Raw genomic sequence first — 17695 nt, 5'->3', positions numbered from 1 at the left:
GAGGTTATGGTTTGCAGTAAGGGCACTGAAGTGGGGTGAGAGGTGAGAGGTCAGGGTTAGGGGCTGGGTGCTGTGGTTAGGGGTTGGGTGGCAAGGGACTAGGGTGTAGGGTTAGTTAGGGGACAGTTATGGCTAGGGGACATTGTTATAGACTGGGGGTGTGGCTAGGGGATAGTGTTATAATGTAATAGACTGGGGGTGTGGCTAGGGGATAGTGTTATAGACTGGGGGTGTGGCTAGGGGATAGTGTTAAGACACCCTCAGTCTATAACACTGTTAATACTAATAGTAGTAGCAGCAGTAGTAGTAATAGTAGCTGTAGTAGTAGTAGGAGTAGAAACAGGAGTAATAGTAGTAATAGTAGTAGTAGTAGTAGTAGTAATAGTAGCTGTAGTAGTAGTAGGAGTAGAAACAGTAGTAATAGTAGTAGTAGTAGTAGTAATAGTAGCAGTAGTAACAGTAGTAGTAGTAAAAATAGCAGTAGTAGTAATAGTAGCAGTAGCAGTAGTGGTCTCAGTAGTAATAGGTTACAGATTGCATTAATCTCTAATGCTCTTGGATTAAACTAAATCCACTTTCAACAATTTATGCAAATAAACAGCTATCAGGGTTTTGTGTAAAGTGAGCTCTCAGATGTACTTTACTCCTCTCAGACGAGCGTGTGGTGCACACCAGAATTGTGTTTGGCCGTGTGGGAGCGTGTGGTGCACACCCGAAGTGTGTTTGGCCGTGTGAGAGTGTGTGGTGCACACCCGAAGTGTGTTTGGCCATGTGGGTCACATGACTGGGGTAGCAGTGTGCAGGAATCTGAGTGTCTGGTGCTATAAACCAGGCCAGTTAATCATGTGAATTCCTCACCATGTCAACTCTGCGGAGGTGCAGATACAACATGAAAAATGGTGGAGCCATCTGAAGAACAAATGGAGCTTCTCAGCCCCCCCCCCCCCCATTCTCTCTCTTCCCCTCCCCATCTCTCTGCCTCTCTCCTTCTCTTCATCTTCCCTCAGAGCAGGAGGGAGCTGGTATCAGGTCCAGTCCCTAGGCAGTAAGTTCAGCTTGATGTGAGTCGTGTGAAGCTGACATGAACCCACCCAGCTGCACCACATCACCGTCTCTGCCAACACTGAACTGCTGCTATTGTGGAACGTTTCGAGGGCAGAAGTCGTCGTGTGCATCAGAAAAGACCTGGCTGACCACAAAGACACCCAACACGGGCATTCTTATCGGTTGATGTTTATGTAAATGTGTTGTTTATGTAAATCTATTTCTCATTTGCACTGCAGTATAATCTAAGCACTGTGGTTCGTTTGGCACGGTTTGTCTGGCCAGAGCACTGGGACATCACGCTCGCTGCCCACAGCCTCCCGCGACCTTCACGCATATCCTGCTTTTTCACTCACAGAGCCCATGACTCTGGTAGACAACTCCATCGACGTGGGGGGGGGGGGGGGGGAGGGGGGCTATTATTTTAATTATATTATTTTTAATATAATCTTGAATTGTCTCATTTATACCAAATTTTGCCCTTAAAATCAGTTCAATAACTAAATAAAATTATTTTTCCTTTAACTCCATATTTTCCTTTAACTGCAAACACCCCCATGTTGCACAGAAAAATGGTTTGATCTGCACTGACTGTATCCGGAGTTTTACATTTCTGATACTACATAAATCTGATCTAGATAGATGACAGATAAAAATGGCCAGTCGGCACAAATCTGGAGCACAAAAAAGAAAAGACAAAAGGAAAAGAAGATCACAGAGGTGAAGATTATATGAAGAGGTCTTTAAAGAGAGAGAAGGGACAGCAGGGTTTGACTCTGGTGAGCCCAGAGATGTCGGTAAATAAACAACCACTAACGTTGCAGCGCCATAAAGTTTAAGACCCAATACGCATGTGAAGACTTCGTGCCCAGCAAGTCTGTCAACTGGCCTGCGGGTAGATGTAAGTAAATAAGATCTAAGACACGAGTAATAGAATGAAAGGCCTGAGGAGACAAATGTATTATTTACATTTATTTTACACCTGATTGATACGAATTCACCCATGGGGAAGTTGGAGTTGCATTAAGACACTGACCAATTCTACAGAGAACCGGCGGACAGTAACGGGTACATGCAATAATACAACGTTTTACACCTCATGGTCCATTCACACACCGACACAGGATATCAAACATGGCTGAGTGATTGTCATTACAACTGACAAGAATATTTCATAAAGACATCAAACATGGTGAATGCTGAGTCGGTTATTTCCACTCGTATTTCCCCCAGTGGCTAATTTCTTCTGACCACCAACCACAGCACATTGGGGAAAGGTGATGGTTGCAGGCAGCAGACAGGACATGTTAACGCTTTGGTGTTACTGCAACTCTAGTGAAGCAGTGGGGATAGATCCATTACACTACACTTACAGACTAGCACTCTGAAAGAGTCATCAGCTTCCCCACAAACACCAGACAAACACCAGACAAACACCAGGTGATATTCTCCTGTTGTTCTGCTGGGGGAAATTCCCCTCTGAGACAGCAGCCCTCTGTGTGATGTGCATTTCATAGTCAGTTCAGTGCATCGGGAAAATAACAAACACGTCCTACGAGGAAGGTGGAGGTGAGTGGATCACGTGTTTCCTGTGGTGAAGGTGGAGGTGAGTGGATCACGTGTTTCCTGTGGTGAAGGTGGAGGTGAGTGAATCACGTGTTTCCTGTGGTGAAGGTGGAGGTGAGTGGATCACGTGTTTCCGGTGAAGTTGAATGGATCGTGTGTTTCTGTGAAGGTGAGTGGATCACGTGTTTCCTGTGAAGGTGAGTGGATCACTTGTTTCGTGTGAAGGTGAGTGGATCACGTGTTTCCTGTGAAGGTGGAGGTGAGTGGATCACGTGTTTCCTGTGAAGGTGAGTGGATTGCGTGTTTCCTGTGAAGGTGGAGGTGAGTGGATCACGTGTTTCCTGTGAAGGTGTTGGTGAGTGGATCACGTGTTTCCTGTGAAGGTGTTGGTGAGTGGATCACGTGTTTCCTGTGAAGGTGGAGGTGAGTGCATCACGTGTTTCCTGTGGAGGTGGAAGTGTGTGGATCACGTGTTTCCGGTGAAGGTGAATGTATCATGTGTTTCCTGTGAAGGTGAGTGGATCATGTGTTTCCTGGGAAGTTGGAGGTGAGTGGATCACATGTCTCCTGTGAAGGTGGAGGTGAGTGGATTGCGTGTTTCCTGTGGTGAAGGTGGAGGTGAGTGGATTGCATGTTTCCTGTGGTGAAGGTGGAGGTGAGTGGATCATGTGTTTCCTGTGAAGGTGGAAGTGAGTGGATCACGTGTTTCCTGTGAAGGTGGAGGTGAGTGGATTGCGTGTTTCCTGTGGTGAAGGTGGAGGTGAGTGGATCATGTGTTTCCTGTGGTGAAGGTGGAAGTAAGTTGATGATATATTTCCTACAGGGAAGGTGCAACTGAGTAGATCACATTTTCTGCAGGGAAGATGGGGGGCTGAGCAGATCACACATTGGTACAATGGTTTGGGAGCAACCTTTGAATCTATTAATTCATTACAAAAGGAAGGTACTTAAAAAATTGAGTTTTTGGCATGACAAATAATAATGTCAACTGGTTTACACGTATTTACAAACCGACAATCATACAGTTTACACCACTGCAGCTAAACCTACTACTGAGTCATCGTCACCATCACTGTACAAACTACAGTTATTTACCATTAAGTCACTATATTACTGTTACTGCACTTGGGAGCAGAAGCAGGACACCAGGACACAGCAGGACACAGCGTCTGTGATGCAGAATCAGGACACTAGGACACAGCAGGACACAGCGTCTGTGATGCAGAATCAGGACACCAGGACACAGCGTCTGTGACGTAGAGGCAGGATGCCAGAACACAATGTCTGTGATGTAGGAGCAGGACACCAGGACACAGCAGGACACAGCGTCTGTGATGCAGAATCAGGACACCAGGACACAGCGTCTGTGATGCGGAAGCAGGACACCAAGACACAGCAGGACACAAGGACACAGCATCTGTGATGTACCTGTTACTACTGCAACTTACAAAGGTGCAGGAACAAAATAATTTATACTTTCTACTGGGAAAAGCACACACACACACACACACACACACACACACACACACACACACACACACACACAAAACTGAAGAGTCCGTCCCCTTCACCCCAGTCCAGTAGGCTGCGTCCGCCTTCTGAACTCCCCTCCTATTAATTCAGTAGCCCTAGTAACATCAGAGGAAGGCGGCCTTCTGAGAATAACAAATAAGAACAGAGAGGAGAGAGAAAGACAGAAAACCAGAGAGAGAGAGATAGAGAGAGAGAGAGAGATAGAGAGAGAGAGAGAGAGAGAGAGAGAGAGAGAGGGAGAGAGAGAGAGCAAGTCAGCCAGGTGTGGGCTGATGACACGGCTCAGGTGGCGTTCTCCTCTTCATCTCCCAGGTAGTAGTTGAGGGTGATGACAGCGCTGATAAAATCTCCCAGCTCCACAAAATCAGCTGTGATGATGTTGACGCCACTTTCCCCAGGATGCTGAGAGCGGATCCACTGCATCATACCAGGAAGGGCTCTGTGAACACACACACACACACACACACACACACACACACGACAGGGGGTTGGGATGATGGAGTGGGAGGACAGGGATACTCACCTTCACACTACGCTGTCTACACACAGCAGGTAGACCTGACCCACACTGTCCCCCCCCCCCCCCCCCCCACCCAAACACCCACCCACCCACACACACACACACACACACACACTGACCTGCACTCTGCCCACAGCGATCTTACCTTGGCTTGCCTCCCTGCTGAAAACATTTGCATCTCATTTTCTACAGATGCAGGGATTTGTCACATTATAATAATACACTCACCACAGCCTTTTAAAGGCAACTCAAAAAAGAGTTTCAAAATAATGCTTTTTAAAAAATGGACATTAGAAGAGAGATTGAGAGAGAGCAGATCCAGCTCTGCTGAAGGGTCAATGTGTAGAGTGACAGGGTGAAGGGTCAGCGTGTAGAGCAGGGGTGGCCAACCCGCGGCTCGCGAGCCGCATGCGGCTCTTTGCCTGGTTTCATGCGGCTCCCCAGCCGGTCCGTGGGCTCACCTGCACAAACGGGGCGACACACTGCTACATTTTCGTGGTGCGCGGTTAGTTTACAAGCCTAGCGAGCCGCTAATACTTATAAAACCGGCGCAGTGGAAAACACGCATTTGACTGTCTTCACAGTTAATAATTTACACTCACCACCCCCCCAACTCAACAGATTACACTCGCCCATGTACGATGTGGCTCTTTGCCGTAACACATTAAGAAAAGTGGCTCTTGGTCTATGACGGGTTGGCCATCCCTGGTGTAGAGTGACAGGGTGAAGGGTCAGCGTGTAGAGTGACAGGGTGAAGGGTCAGCGTGTAGAGTGGCAGGGTGAAGGGTCAGCGTGTAGAGTGTGGCAGGGTGAAGGGTCAGCGTGTAGAGTGACAGGGTGAAGGGTCAGTGTGTAGAGTGACAGGGTGAAGGGTCAGCGTGTAGAGTGACAGGGTGAAAGGTCAGCTCTATAGTACACACACCGCACCCTCCTCTACTCCACACAGGATAAAGTCACTTGCACACATTTTCTCTTCTGACAGTTTAAGTCATCCAGGTGGAGTATATTTAAACATAGTATGACAGAGTTACCATGAACAAAATGTCTTCTTGCAGATCTTCTCACTGCCAGAACTTTAGAATGCTCCATGATATAAATATTTTAAATGTCAAATTGATTTTTTTTTGTTTGTTTATTTGAGGTTACTGCTATTCTGGTACGAGCTACATCTATTTTGGGATTCTGAAACCTGCTGGTGCTTCTATGTGGAGAAGATCCACCACAGCTCCATATCTTTACTCTTCTGGCGCTGTCCTGATCCTGTCTCATGACTGTGGAAACATATCCAGCCAGCCTGTGCTATTAGCAACCCATCAGACACAGATGTATTGTGGGTAAAGAACAGCCGTGAGTGTTTACCTCTCAGTGATCGTCTCTCTCAGTCCACTGGCAACCCCTTTCATGACTGTGCTGGCTTTGGGCGTCAGAACCATCTGGGATACGAAGAAGGTGCCTTTGCGTCTGCGGTCTGTCACGGAGGCCTGCAGGAACTGGATCAGCTTGTCGGGGTCCGTGGTGTTGGCCCAAGGGGCAGGCACCATCTGACCGGGCCACAGGAAGGGCACCTCCAGGGCCATTGGGTTGTGGTAGAAGACCAGAACCTGGTACTCCTTCTCCCACATGTACTTCAGACTGACTTCCTGAGCGAAGACGACGGGGCAAAGCCGCTCGCCAAACACCGTGCGCAGCATCTGCACGAGCTTCTCGTGGTGGAGGTTCTGAACGCCGTAGAAGTGGTTGAAGTCCAGGAAGACCACCTCGCGTGCGTGGGAGGCCAGGAAAGTGCTGATCTGCTCCAGACCTTCTCGCACAGTGGCGCTGAAGAGCCCGTGGGCAAAGTACAGCTCGTTGTCGGGGTCTCGCGGCTTGGTGGAGATGCGGAGGTCGAAGAAGCGGATGCCTGCCTCCAGCTGACTGGAGAAGTTCATGGTCTGCGTGGCAAGCCATTTCCTCATCAGCTTCTTGGCCACTGTGCCGAAGACGGAGACGAAGTTCTGGACGGTCTCGGGCTGCTCGGGCCCTACGGGGGACGCCTCGTCGATGTAGAAGCTGAAGGAATCGTGGGATCCTGCAGGAGAGGAGGAACCTCAGGAGCCAACCACAGTGCAGATTACATCCCTCATGCAGATGACATGCCAGTATTAAGAGAACTAGGCCACAGAACACAGTATTGTTGTAAAACCGCTAAATGCTGTCCAGGGGGACTCGCATGAGCAGACAATCACGCCTAAGCTCAAGCAAGACTACACCTCTACAGGTGTCCTCCAGACTAGACCTCTACAGGTGTCCTCCAGACTACACCTCTACAGGTGTCCTCCAGACTACACCTCTACAGGTGTCCTCCATACTAGACCTCTACAGGTGTCCTCCAGACTAGACCTCTACAGGTGTCCTCCAGACTAGACCTCTACAGGTGTCCTCCAGACTACACCTCTACAGGTGTCCTCCAGACGACACCTCTACAGGTGTCCTCCAGACGACACCTCTACAGGTGTCCTCCAGACGACACCTCTACAGGTGTCCTCCAGACGACACCTCTACAGGTGTCCTCCAGACTAGACCTCTACAGGTGTCCTCCAGACTAGACCTCTGCAGGTGTCCTCCAGACTAGACCTCTGCAGGTGTCCTCATGACTAGATCTCTACAGGTGTCCTCCAGACTAGATCTCTACAGGTGTCCTCCAGACTAGACCTCTACAGGTGTCCTCCAGACTAGACCTCTACAGGTGTCCTCCAGACTAGACCTCTACAGGTGTCCTCCAGACTAGACCTCTGCAGGTGTCCTCATGACTAGATCTCTACAGGTGTCCTCCAGACTAGATCTCTACAGGTGTCCTCCAGACTAGACCTCTACAGGTGTCCTCCAGACTAGACCTCTACAGGTGTCCTCCAGACTAGACCTCTACAGGTGTCCTCCAGACTAGACCTCTACAGGTGTCCTCCAGACGACACCTCTGCAGGTGTCCTCCAGACTAGACCTCTGCAGGTGTCCTCCAGACTAGACCTCTGCAGGTGTCCTCCAGACTAGACCTCTGCAGGTGTCCTCCAGACTAGACCTATGCAGGTGTTCTCAAGGTCTCCAAGATGTCCATGCTTCACTCACACATTCTAATTTACATTTTTGTGCTTCTGATTTTGTTAAGAATAATTAAACACCACTGTTAAAAAGATCAGAGCCGGAGAAGACAGGGCTTCTGAAGCTAAACTGGAGTGTGTGGTTGAGATGGGAGAACACCTGTGTGGAGGTGTGATGTTGAGAGGGGAGAACACCTGTGTGGAGGTGTGATGTTGAGAGAGGAGAACACCTGTGTGGAGGTGTGATGTTGAGAGGGGAGAACACCTGTGTGGAGGTGTGATGATGAGAGGGAAGAACACCTGTGTGGAGGTGTGATGTTGAGAGGGGAGGACACCTGTGTGGAGGTGTGATGTTGAGAGAGGAGAACACCTGTGTGGAGGTGTGATGTTGAGAAGGGAGGACACGTGTGTGGAGGTGTGATGAGAGGGGAGGACACCTGTGTGGAGGTGTGATATTGAGAGGGGAGAACACCTGTGTGGAGGTGTGATGTTGAGAGAGGAGAACACCTGTGTGGAGGTGTGATGTTGAGAGGGGAGGACACCTGTGTGGAGGTGTGATGTTGAGAGAGGAGAACACCTGTGTGGAGGTGTGATGTTGAGAGGGGAGAACACCTGTGTGGAGGTGTGATGTTGAGAGAGGAGAACACCTGTGTGGAGGTGTGATGATGAGAGAGGAGAACACGTGTGTGGAGGTGTGATGTTGAGAAGGGAGGACACCTGTGTGGAGGTGTGATGTTGAGAAGGGAGGACACCTGTGTGGAGGTGTGATATTGAGAGGGGAGAACACCTGTGTGGAGGTGTGATATTGAGAGGGGAGAACACCTGTGTGGAGGTGTGATGTTGAGAGAGGAGGACACCTGTGTGGAGGTGTGATGAGAGGCGAGAACACCTGTGTGGAGGTGTGATGAGAGGGGAGGACACCTGTGTGGATGTGTGATGAGAGGGGAGGACACCTGTGTGGAGGTGTGATGTTGAGAGAGGAGGACACCTGTGTGGAGGTGTGATGTTGAGAGAGGAGAACACCTGTGTGGAGGTGTGATGTTGAGAGGGGAGAACACCTGTGTGGAGGTGTGATGTTGAGAGGGGAGAACACCTGTGTGGAGGTGTGATGTTGAGAGGGGAGAACACCTGTGTGGAGGTGTGATGATGAGAGGGGAGAACACCTGTGTGGAGGTGTGATGTTGAGAGGGGAGAACACCTGTGTGGAGGTGTGATGATGAGAGGGGAGAACACCTGTGTGGAGGTGTGATGTTGAGAGGGGAGAACACCTGTGTGGAGGTGTGATGAGAGGGGAGAACACCTGTGTGGAGGTGTGATATTGAGAGGGGAGAACACCTGTGTGGAGGTGTGATGTTGCGAGAGGAGAACACCTGTGTGGAGGTGTGATGTTGAGAGAGGAGAACACCTGTGTGGAGGTGTGATGAGAGGGGAGGACACCTGTGTGGAGGTGTGATGTTGAGAGGGGAGGACACCTGTGTGGAGGTGTGATGTTGAGAGAGGAGAACACCTGTGTGGAGGTGTGATGAGAGGGGAGGACACCTGTGTGGAGGTGTGATGATGAGAGGGGAGGACACCTGTGTGGAGGTGTGATGTTGAGAGGGGAGAACACCTGTGTGGAGGTGTGATGTTGAGAGGGGAGAACACCTGTGTGGAGGTGTGATGTTGAGAGGGGAGAACACCTGTGTGGAGGTGTGATGTTGAGAGAGGAGAACACCTGTGTGGAGGTGTGATGTTGAGAGAGGAGAACACCTGTGTGGAGGTGTGATGTTGAGAGGGGAGAACACCTGTGTGGAGGTGTGATGTTGAGAAGGGAGGACACCTGTGTGGAGGTGTGAGCAGCAGAGAGAAACAGAACTCCAGCCAGAGCTTTAACAGGCCAGGGAGCTGGCGCAAAGAAGGATGTTACTAAATAAAGAGGGAGAGAGAGAGAAAGAGGGAGAGATGGAGTAAGTGAGAAGAGGAGAGAGACAGAGAGAGGAAAAGAGACTGAGATATGAGTGAGTGCAAGAGAAAGAGAAAGGGAGAGAGACAGAGGGAGAGAGAGATGGAGTGAGAGAGAGAGAGGGAGAGAGAGAAAGTGTCAATTTACTGTGAAACTCAAAGCCGCCTCATTTTGCTAGTTCACCTCTACATGTCCGTGTGTCTCCAGTGAGTCACACCCCTGCTCCCTGATTAATAAGAGCATTATCATAACACTGGGCTCACGTCCTGGTGCTCCTACCTCTGTGAGCTCTGGTTCTCCTCTGTGAGCTCTGGTTCTGATTGAGATAAAAAAACTATTGCACACGTGTCCTTTCCTTGGCTCCACCGGGGGCAGTGTGGAGACAGAGAGAAGGGTCCTTTAATGCAATTACCACGCATGTCTCTGGGTGAGGAGTGTCATGAATAGAACTGTGAACACAGACAATTTTAATAAAAATCTACCAGAGCAATTTAATCATAATGGCTCAGGTTCTGGCCCTATATTCCCTGAAACACTCGGGCCATCTGACCAGCCACAGAACAACACAGTAAAGTTCTGACATGCGCATCAGTCTGGCTAACCCCAGGAAACAACAGCACGTCTTCTATCAGACCCGCTATCAGACCCACTATCAGACTCATTATCAGGACCCTCTATCAGACCCTGTAGCAGATCCTGCATCAGACTCCCCACGTCATCTTAATTCATAGTTTAAATGCACAATGAAAGGGTCCTGCGAAATACTCCTCATTAGAGATCCAGCCTGCTAACGAAAGAGCACCTATTACACAAATCCTTCAGGGAACGAAGATCATTTAGGTAACAATGTGACAAGACGTGACACCAGAGGGTTACGCTCACCCATTACTCACAGTCTACCAAGGAGAGGTCATGTGATCCCAGCATCACACCTTTGCAGGACAGGAGCTGAAACTCCTAAGGCTCATTTTCAGTGTTTAAATTACGAGCTACTGTCAAAAGGATCAGCCAGTCAATGTGCACGTGGGGCTTTGGAACTAATACTGGACACAGTAGAATAATGAGAGAGTTAGAACGTTTCTCAGGAATGTGCAATAAAGCCATCAGACTGGTTCTGATATTGTGCTGTGCAGTGCAGCCATCAGACTCATTCTCATGATGACCGTCTTGTTGTCTGCACAACCGTGTCATGTTTCCAGCGGCCTTGTTCATTAACTGGCTGATTTATAAAAGAGCAGGATGCCCTGGTTATGTTGAACATGCATGAACAAATGAATGCAGATCAGTTAATGCTTTATTCATAAGGTTTTGCATAAACAGTATTCATATGTACATTTACTGCAGAACTGTTTATTAAAACACCTGCCCTTTGGTCAAAACTAGGTCACCCATGAAAGAGACCCATAAATAATGACACCAGGGACACAGAAAACAGGACTTCAGAACAGTCAGACACAGACACAGAGACAGAGAACAGGACTCCGGAACAGTCAGACACAGGCACAGAGAACAGGACTTCAGAACAGTCAGACACAGAGAACGGGACTCCAGAACAGTTAAACATAGACACAGAGAACAGGACTCCAGAACAGTCAGACATAGACACAGAGAACGGGACTCCAGAACAGTTAAACATAGACACAGAGAACAGGGCTCCAGAACAGTCAGACATAGACACAGTGAACAGGACTTCAGAACAGTCAGACATAGACACAGAGAGCAGGACTCCAGAACAGTCAGACATAGACACAGTGAACAGGACTTCAGAACAGTCAGACACAGGCACAGAGAGCAGGACATATAAATTCTATTGTTGAATTCACCACTGTGTTTTTTCTACTTAACAGTACATCTTATCTGGCTCTGAGTGGCCTGTTTTACTGGCACTCTGACTCTTCTCTGACTCTTCTCTTGCCTTCATTTTGAGAGATAACAGCATACTGACTTCAGTTCAGTTACGGTGTCCTAATATGTGAGGACAGGACAAACACACAGGTTTGTATACAAACACCAGTGTCCTAATATGTGAGGACTGAACAAACACACGGGTTTGAATACAACACCAGTGTTTAGTTACGGTGTCCTAATATGTGAGGACTGAACAAACACACAGGTTTGAATACAACACCAGTACTTCCTGTACATCTCACCTGCTATGGGTGTAATAATCCTTTAACGTCATAATCAGTTTCATTTCAAACCTCTGGTGTATTGATCAAAACAACAACAAAACTCCACGAGTGTGCAGATGCGTAGAGACATGACCAGACATGAACGCATGGCATCTCAGACTGTGTGTGAATGTGAATTTAAAGCAGGGATGTCTGATATGCTGTTCTGTTTGATAATGTAACAAACTCATGTGAATCCCACAACCCCCATAACCCTGAGCGTAATAACTGTGTGATGAATCATACCTAAAGTTACAGTGCAACGGGAAACATAAGAAGACTCCATTAGAGGAGACAAACTGTTCCCCATAGTGACTCAGCAATTTCATGTTTTGGTCACTCAATTGTTTATCTTCTTTATTGAAACCTGCAGACTGGAATTCTCACTCTGCAGAATGGGAATGAAGATTTAATGCTGAACCAGACAAAAGGAAACATGGTTCTTCATCACCATATGGTTCATCATCATCATCATCACCACATGGTTCTTCATCACTATGCAGTTCATCATCATCATCACCACACGGTTATTCATCACCACATAATTCTTCATCATCACCAAATGGTTCTTCATCATCACCACACGGTTCTTCATCTCTGAAAGTCTCATTTTATGCACGAACTGTAGTGTACTAACTGAATCAAAACAAAAGTTCACATCTCTTAACTGAACCTGCCAAGCCAAGGTCCAGGCATCATTCCCACAGTGGACATTCATCTTACACAGTACACACAGTGAGCTACACCTCACAGTCAGCTACAACAGTGAGCTACACCACACAGTCCACTACACCAGTTAGGTACGCCTCACACAGTGAACTATACCTCACACAGTCAGCTACACCGGTGAGCTACATCTTTGTCTTGCTCTTTGTGAGGGGTGTGCAGGAGTACTGACCTACTCTTGCAGCTACAGGGATTTGGCTTGTAGAGGTGGAGAAACTAACATGATCTCATTCTCTCTTAAATGTCTGAGTTTTTCTAAAGTCGACCTTCAAACCACACCGTCTACCCCCAACTGTTCCACACACCTGCCACTGGTTGTTTCATCCTTTGTTAAATTTTCCCCAAAGGGTTTTCATAAAGTCAGTGAGCTGGCTGAAGTCATAGAGACACAGTGAGTTAAAAAGAGAAGTATTTTCCAGTAAAATATGATAAAGGGATGCAAAAAAATGAAATACAGAGAGGACTGCTGGCTACTCAAACGTTTCCCTGCGTGAACTGTTTTAATGCAGAGCTCCTTCCCAAATGGTTCAACATGGTAAAGATCCAGCTAACAAGTGCTTAAGCTCCCCGTGTTTAGCTGCCCAGAGACGCCCAGCCCTGCGGTCGACGTAGCAGCAACGCTATCAATGAGCTTCCACAAAAGCAGGTATAACAGGGTCATGACCTCATCGAACCCGCTGACCAGCAGCAAGGAGAGAACAGACGCTGAGACGTGTTGAGCAGGACAGTAGTGTTGAACAGGGCAGTAGTGTTGAACAGGGCAGTAGTGTTGAGCAGGGCAGTAGTGTTGAGCAGGGCAGTAGTGTTGAGCAGGGCAGTAGTGTTGAACAGGGCAGTAGTGTTGAACAGGGCAGTAGTGTTGAGCAGGACAGTAGTGTTGAACAGGGCAGTAGTGTTGAGCAGGGCAGTAGTGTTGAACAGGGCAGTAGTGTTGAGCAGGACAGTAGTGTTGAGCAGGACAGTAGTGTTGAACAGGACAGTAGTGTTGAGCAGGGCAGTAGTGTTGAGCAGGACAGTAGTGTTGAACTGGGCAGTAGTGTTGAACTGGGCAGTAGTGTTGAACTGGGCAGTAGTGTTGAGCAGGGCAGTAGTGTTGAACTGGGCAGTAGTGTTGACCAGGACAGTAGTGTTGAACAGGGCAGTAGTGTTGAGCAGGACAGTAGTGTTGAACAGGGCAGTAGTGTTGAACAGGGCAGTAGTGTTGAGCAGGACAGTAGTGTTGAGCAGGACAGTAGTGTTGAACAGGGCAGTAGTGTTGAACAGGGCAGTAGTGTTGAACAGGGCAGTAGTGTTGAGCAGGACAGTAGTGTTGAACAGGGCAGTAGTGTTGAACAGGGCAGTAGTGTTGAACTGAGCAGTAGTGTTGAACTGGGCAGTAGTGTTGAGCAGGGCAGTAGTGTTGAACAGGGCAGTAGTGTTGAGCAGAACAGTAGTGTTGAGCAGGACAGTAGTGTTGAACAGGGCAGTAGTGTTGAACTGGGCAGTAGTGTTGAACAGGGCAGTAGTGTTGAACAGGACAGTAGTGTTGAGCAGGGCAGTAGTGTTGAGCAGGACAGTAGTGTTGAGCAGGGCAGTAGTATTGAACTGGGCAGTAGTGTTGAACTGGGCAGTAGTGTTGAGCAGGACAGTAGTGTTGAACAGGGCAGTAGTGTTGAACAGGGCAGTAGTGTTGAACAGGGCAGTAGTGTTGAACTGGGCAGTAGTGTTGAGCAGGGCAGTAGTGTTGAACAGGGCAGTAGTGTTGAGCAGAACAGTAGTGTTGAGCAGGACAGTAGTGTTGAACAGGGCAGTAGTGTTGAACAGGGCAGTAGTGTTGAACTGGGCAGTAGTGTTGAACAGGGCAGTAGTGTTGAACAGGGCAGTAGTGTTGAACAGGACAGTAGTGTTGAACAGGACAGTAGTGTTGAACAGGGCAGTAGTGTTGAACTGGGCAGTAGTGTTGAACAGGGCAGTAGTGTTGAACAGGGCAGTAGTGTTGAACTGGGCAGTAGTGTTGAACAGGACAGTAGTGTTGAACAGGGCAGTAGTGTTGAACAGGGCAGTAGTGTTGAGCAGGACAGTAGTGTTGAACAGGACAGTTGAGCTGGTGAAGCTACATTTGCTGTGGTCCAGACAGGAAACTGTGCTGTTCTGCAGCTGAAATATAACAAATGAGTTCACGCCAGTTCTGGTCAGTGTGTGGCACTCACAACTGAGAGTGAGTGTCATGTAAATGATAAAAACTCACATTCCTAACCATTTTGAGTATCAGAACAGTCAGCGATGCTAAGATGGTAGGTGAGACCTGCAGCAGAATCAGTGCGTCCTGTATGAGACACCAGCAGGACGCCTCTCACTGTCTCTCACAGAGACAGTCCAGCAGGTAGTCTAAAACACAGGAGCTAGTCTAAAACACACAGGAGCTAGTCTAAAACACACCGGAGCTAGTCTAAAACACACAGCAGCTAGTCTAAAACACACAGCAGCTAGTCTAAAACACACAGGAGCTAGTCTAAAACACACAGGAGTTAGTCTAAAAGACACAGCAGGTAGTCTAAAACACATGGCATTTAGTCTAAAACACACAGGAGACTTAGATACCTGCGGTAAGGAACGAGGAACATGATATTCTCTCACTGTGCTCTCCCCTGTGGAGAGGAGATGGCAGGAGGAACCAGCTACTAAAGCTCCATCCCCGAGTCATGTGGAGAAAGGCGAGGGCACCAGTCCAAACCAGTCTGTAGACTGGCCTGACACTGGTGGATGACTGAATATTGAAGTGAAGGCTGCAGTGTGGGGTCTGCATGCCTTTTAGTGGGAGATCATGGAATCTGCAGCTAAATGTTAATTAAAATGTTTAGTGTTGAGCAGGACAGTATTGTTGTAATAAACCAGATGATAAAATATCATAAACCAGAAAACGGAACAAGGGCTGTTTTTACCTTTAACACATGCGTGTCATTACATTTAACGTAATGACACACCTATGGCTCAGTTATAAATGAATGACAACAGCCTCAAATGCCCACTGAGATTCCACCAACTCATCGGCTGGGGATGGTGCTCTCATCTCTCTGTCCCACGTTAGGCCTATGGAGGTCAGACTGACCTGTTCAACTGATGAAACTGGGTTATACTTTCACAGTGGGGTCATGTCAGACTGACCTGCTCAACTGATGAAACTGGGTTATAGTTTCCCAGTGGGGTCATGTCAGACTGGCCTGTTAGCCTTCTGTAACTGGGTTATACTCTCCCAGTGGGGTAATGTCAGACTGACTTGTTAGCCTTCTGTAACTGGGTTATACTCTCCCAGTGGAGTAATGTCAGACTAACCTGTTGAACTGTTAGTTGAACTGATGAACTGGGTTATACTCACCCAGTGATAGTGGAGCTGCTTCCTACTTAATACCATCTCTGACATTCCAGTGATTTACCCAGTTAGATCACATGAGGGATAGTTACAGGTCATATATAACATGTGACATACCAGTTCCTTAAGCACTGAGCCTGCTGAAATAGAAGATTTTGCCCATCGAGCCTTAGTAAAGTCCAGTAGTGACAGATGGCTCAGAGTGACAGACGAGCGCGCGCCGGTCGTTCGTTAGAGACGCAGCGACGGGACGTCGAATCACTCCAGAAACCCCACCACACAAACCCACACACACACATCAGGACTCCAGCATTCATCAGCGTCCTGTCATTCCTGTTACCACGAAGCGAACACACACACAAATCTATCCACCCTGCATGCACACTCTTATAGCTGTACAAATGAAACGGTTGTAATGCGTAAGAGCCGGGCCATGTGGAACAACCTTCGTTTAAAACCATTTGATAATCCAGTGCAAACAACGACGTGAAAAACGCAAAACTGGTTTGCGCATCAGGTTTATTCCCGAATGTCGAAGCGCATCGCGAAGTAATTAGCGCGTGCGCTCGCCTTATACCGCGGGGTCACGAGCTCTCTTACGGATCACCACGAAACCAGACGCCAAACACCTCACACCGACACCGGGCGGTTGAGTAACGTCAAAAACACACCCGCGATGGACAAGCGACCCGGTTGTGCGTGCTGAAATATCCCATACACTCCCCAATACACCCCACACTTCTTCTGCTCATGTATTTGCAGTAGTCTTCCAGCGACACCCTTGCGCCAGCCGCAGTTGTCCATGCGTAACCGCACTCGGCTCTTCAGCAACAAGTGTCAGAGAGTTCATCACCTTCCACCCTGGATGCAACATGCACGATAGGCGTTGATATTTATCAGCATTCAGCATTATTAAGAAACTATCAAACGCATGCATTCAAAAAACAGCAACGGCCCCGCGCGCGTGCGGTCAACCCTTGTTTCTGTAATTAAACAGGGAGTACATACCCTACTATATTCCTATTCCTACTATATTTAACTTTGTAACGGATTATTACTTACAAAAAATAAGACCGTTCGGCATTTATATTCATTTTAGACCAGCCACGCTCCCAAAAGTGTAAATCTCTTTCCTCGCCCGATACGCACGAGGGTTTAAAGCGCACTCACCCGGTATGGCGAGGTTAGTGAGAGGGACGGTGTGCAAGTTCTCAGGTAAACTCGCCATCCAGTCTGCATACCGAAGTTCACCTTTCCCCTGAGACGAAGCCATGCTGCCGGTCGGCGTGCGATCCGTGTTTTTTATGCGTCCGGTCCACAGTGGCGCTCCTGTGTCAGCGAGCCCGTGTTCACAGCATCGCCACACCCCCGAGACGGCGCGCACACACACACCCGAGACGGCGCACACACACCCGTGTTGCAGCCTTCGGTTCCAACTAAACGTCTCTGCAAATGCGCGTTCGCCGTTGGATTTCTAGCGGTCCCTTACGCTATTACATTGTCTCGTTTTTGCTTTAACCCCCCCCTGGCTGTGGCCACAATTAGGCACGGACTTGCGTTGCGCGCGGAGATTTAATTAATTCGTTTGATCTCATTCATAGACGACCTCCGTTTGTGGCTGTTACGCCGCGGACGAAATCATCTCCATTTTGCATTAAAATATGCGGACTAACGTCAGAAGCGGTGGCCGTTCTCCCCCCGTGGTGCTGTACGTTCAGACAGGCCGTCAGGACAGCGGCGGAAGGCAACAGGTACCACAGCAGAAACATG

The 17695-nt window shown here is 48.4% G+C and overlaps 1 protein-coding gene across 2 annotated transcripts; it reads right to left on the bottom strand.

Moving 5' to 3' along the window:
* Positions 1-2001: 2001 nt before the first annotated feature.
* plcxd3 (phosphatidylinositol-specific phospholipase C, X domain containing 3) lies at positions 2002-17613 on the bottom strand. 2 transcript variants are annotated; one of them, XM_077003264.1, is made up of 4 exons: positions 17096-17613; positions 6023-6731; positions 4377-4582; positions 2002-4344 (listed from the first exon to the last, which is right to left on the bottom strand). In XM_077003264.1, exons 1-3 carry the CDS (start codon positions 17196-17198, stop codon positions 4426-4428), a joined length of 969 nt encoding a protein of 322 aa, XP_076859379.1. In that variant the 5' UTR covers positions 17199-17613; the 3' UTR covers positions 2002-4344; positions 4377-4425. The 2 variants fall into 2 exon arrangements, with proteins under 2 accessions (XP_076859379.1, XP_076859378.1); XM_077003263.1 differs by having other exon boundaries at positions 2002-4582; positions 17096-17611.
* Positions 17614-17695: the final 82 nt, after the last annotated feature.

This window comes from Brachyhypopomus gauderio, chromosome 4 (genome assembly GCF_052324685.1).
Source record: "Brachyhypopomus gauderio isolate BG-103 chromosome 4, BGAUD_0.2, whole genome shotgun sequence".
NCBI lineage: Eukaryota > Metazoa > Chordata > Actinopteri > Gymnotiformes > Hypopomidae > Brachyhypopomus > Brachyhypopomus gauderio.
This window is presented reverse-complemented; position numbering and strand designations above follow the sequence as displayed.

What these genes read in the sequence shown, in the direction of transcription:
- plcxd3 (XM_077003264.1), bottom strand. Translation starts at nt 17,198, where the DNA reads ATGGCTTCGTCTCAGGGGAAAGGTGAACTTCGGTATGCAGACTGGATG. An exon ending in CACTAACCTCGCCATACCGG is followed by an intron (nt 6,732 to 17,095) that starts GTGAGTGCGCTT and finishes CCTCTCCTGCAG; the next exon opens with GATCCCACGATTCCTTCAGC. An exon ending in AGAGAGACGATCACTGAGAG is followed by an intron (nt 4,583 to 6,022) that starts GTAAACACTCAC and finishes GTGTGTTCACAG; the next exon opens with AGCCCTTCCTGGTATGATGC.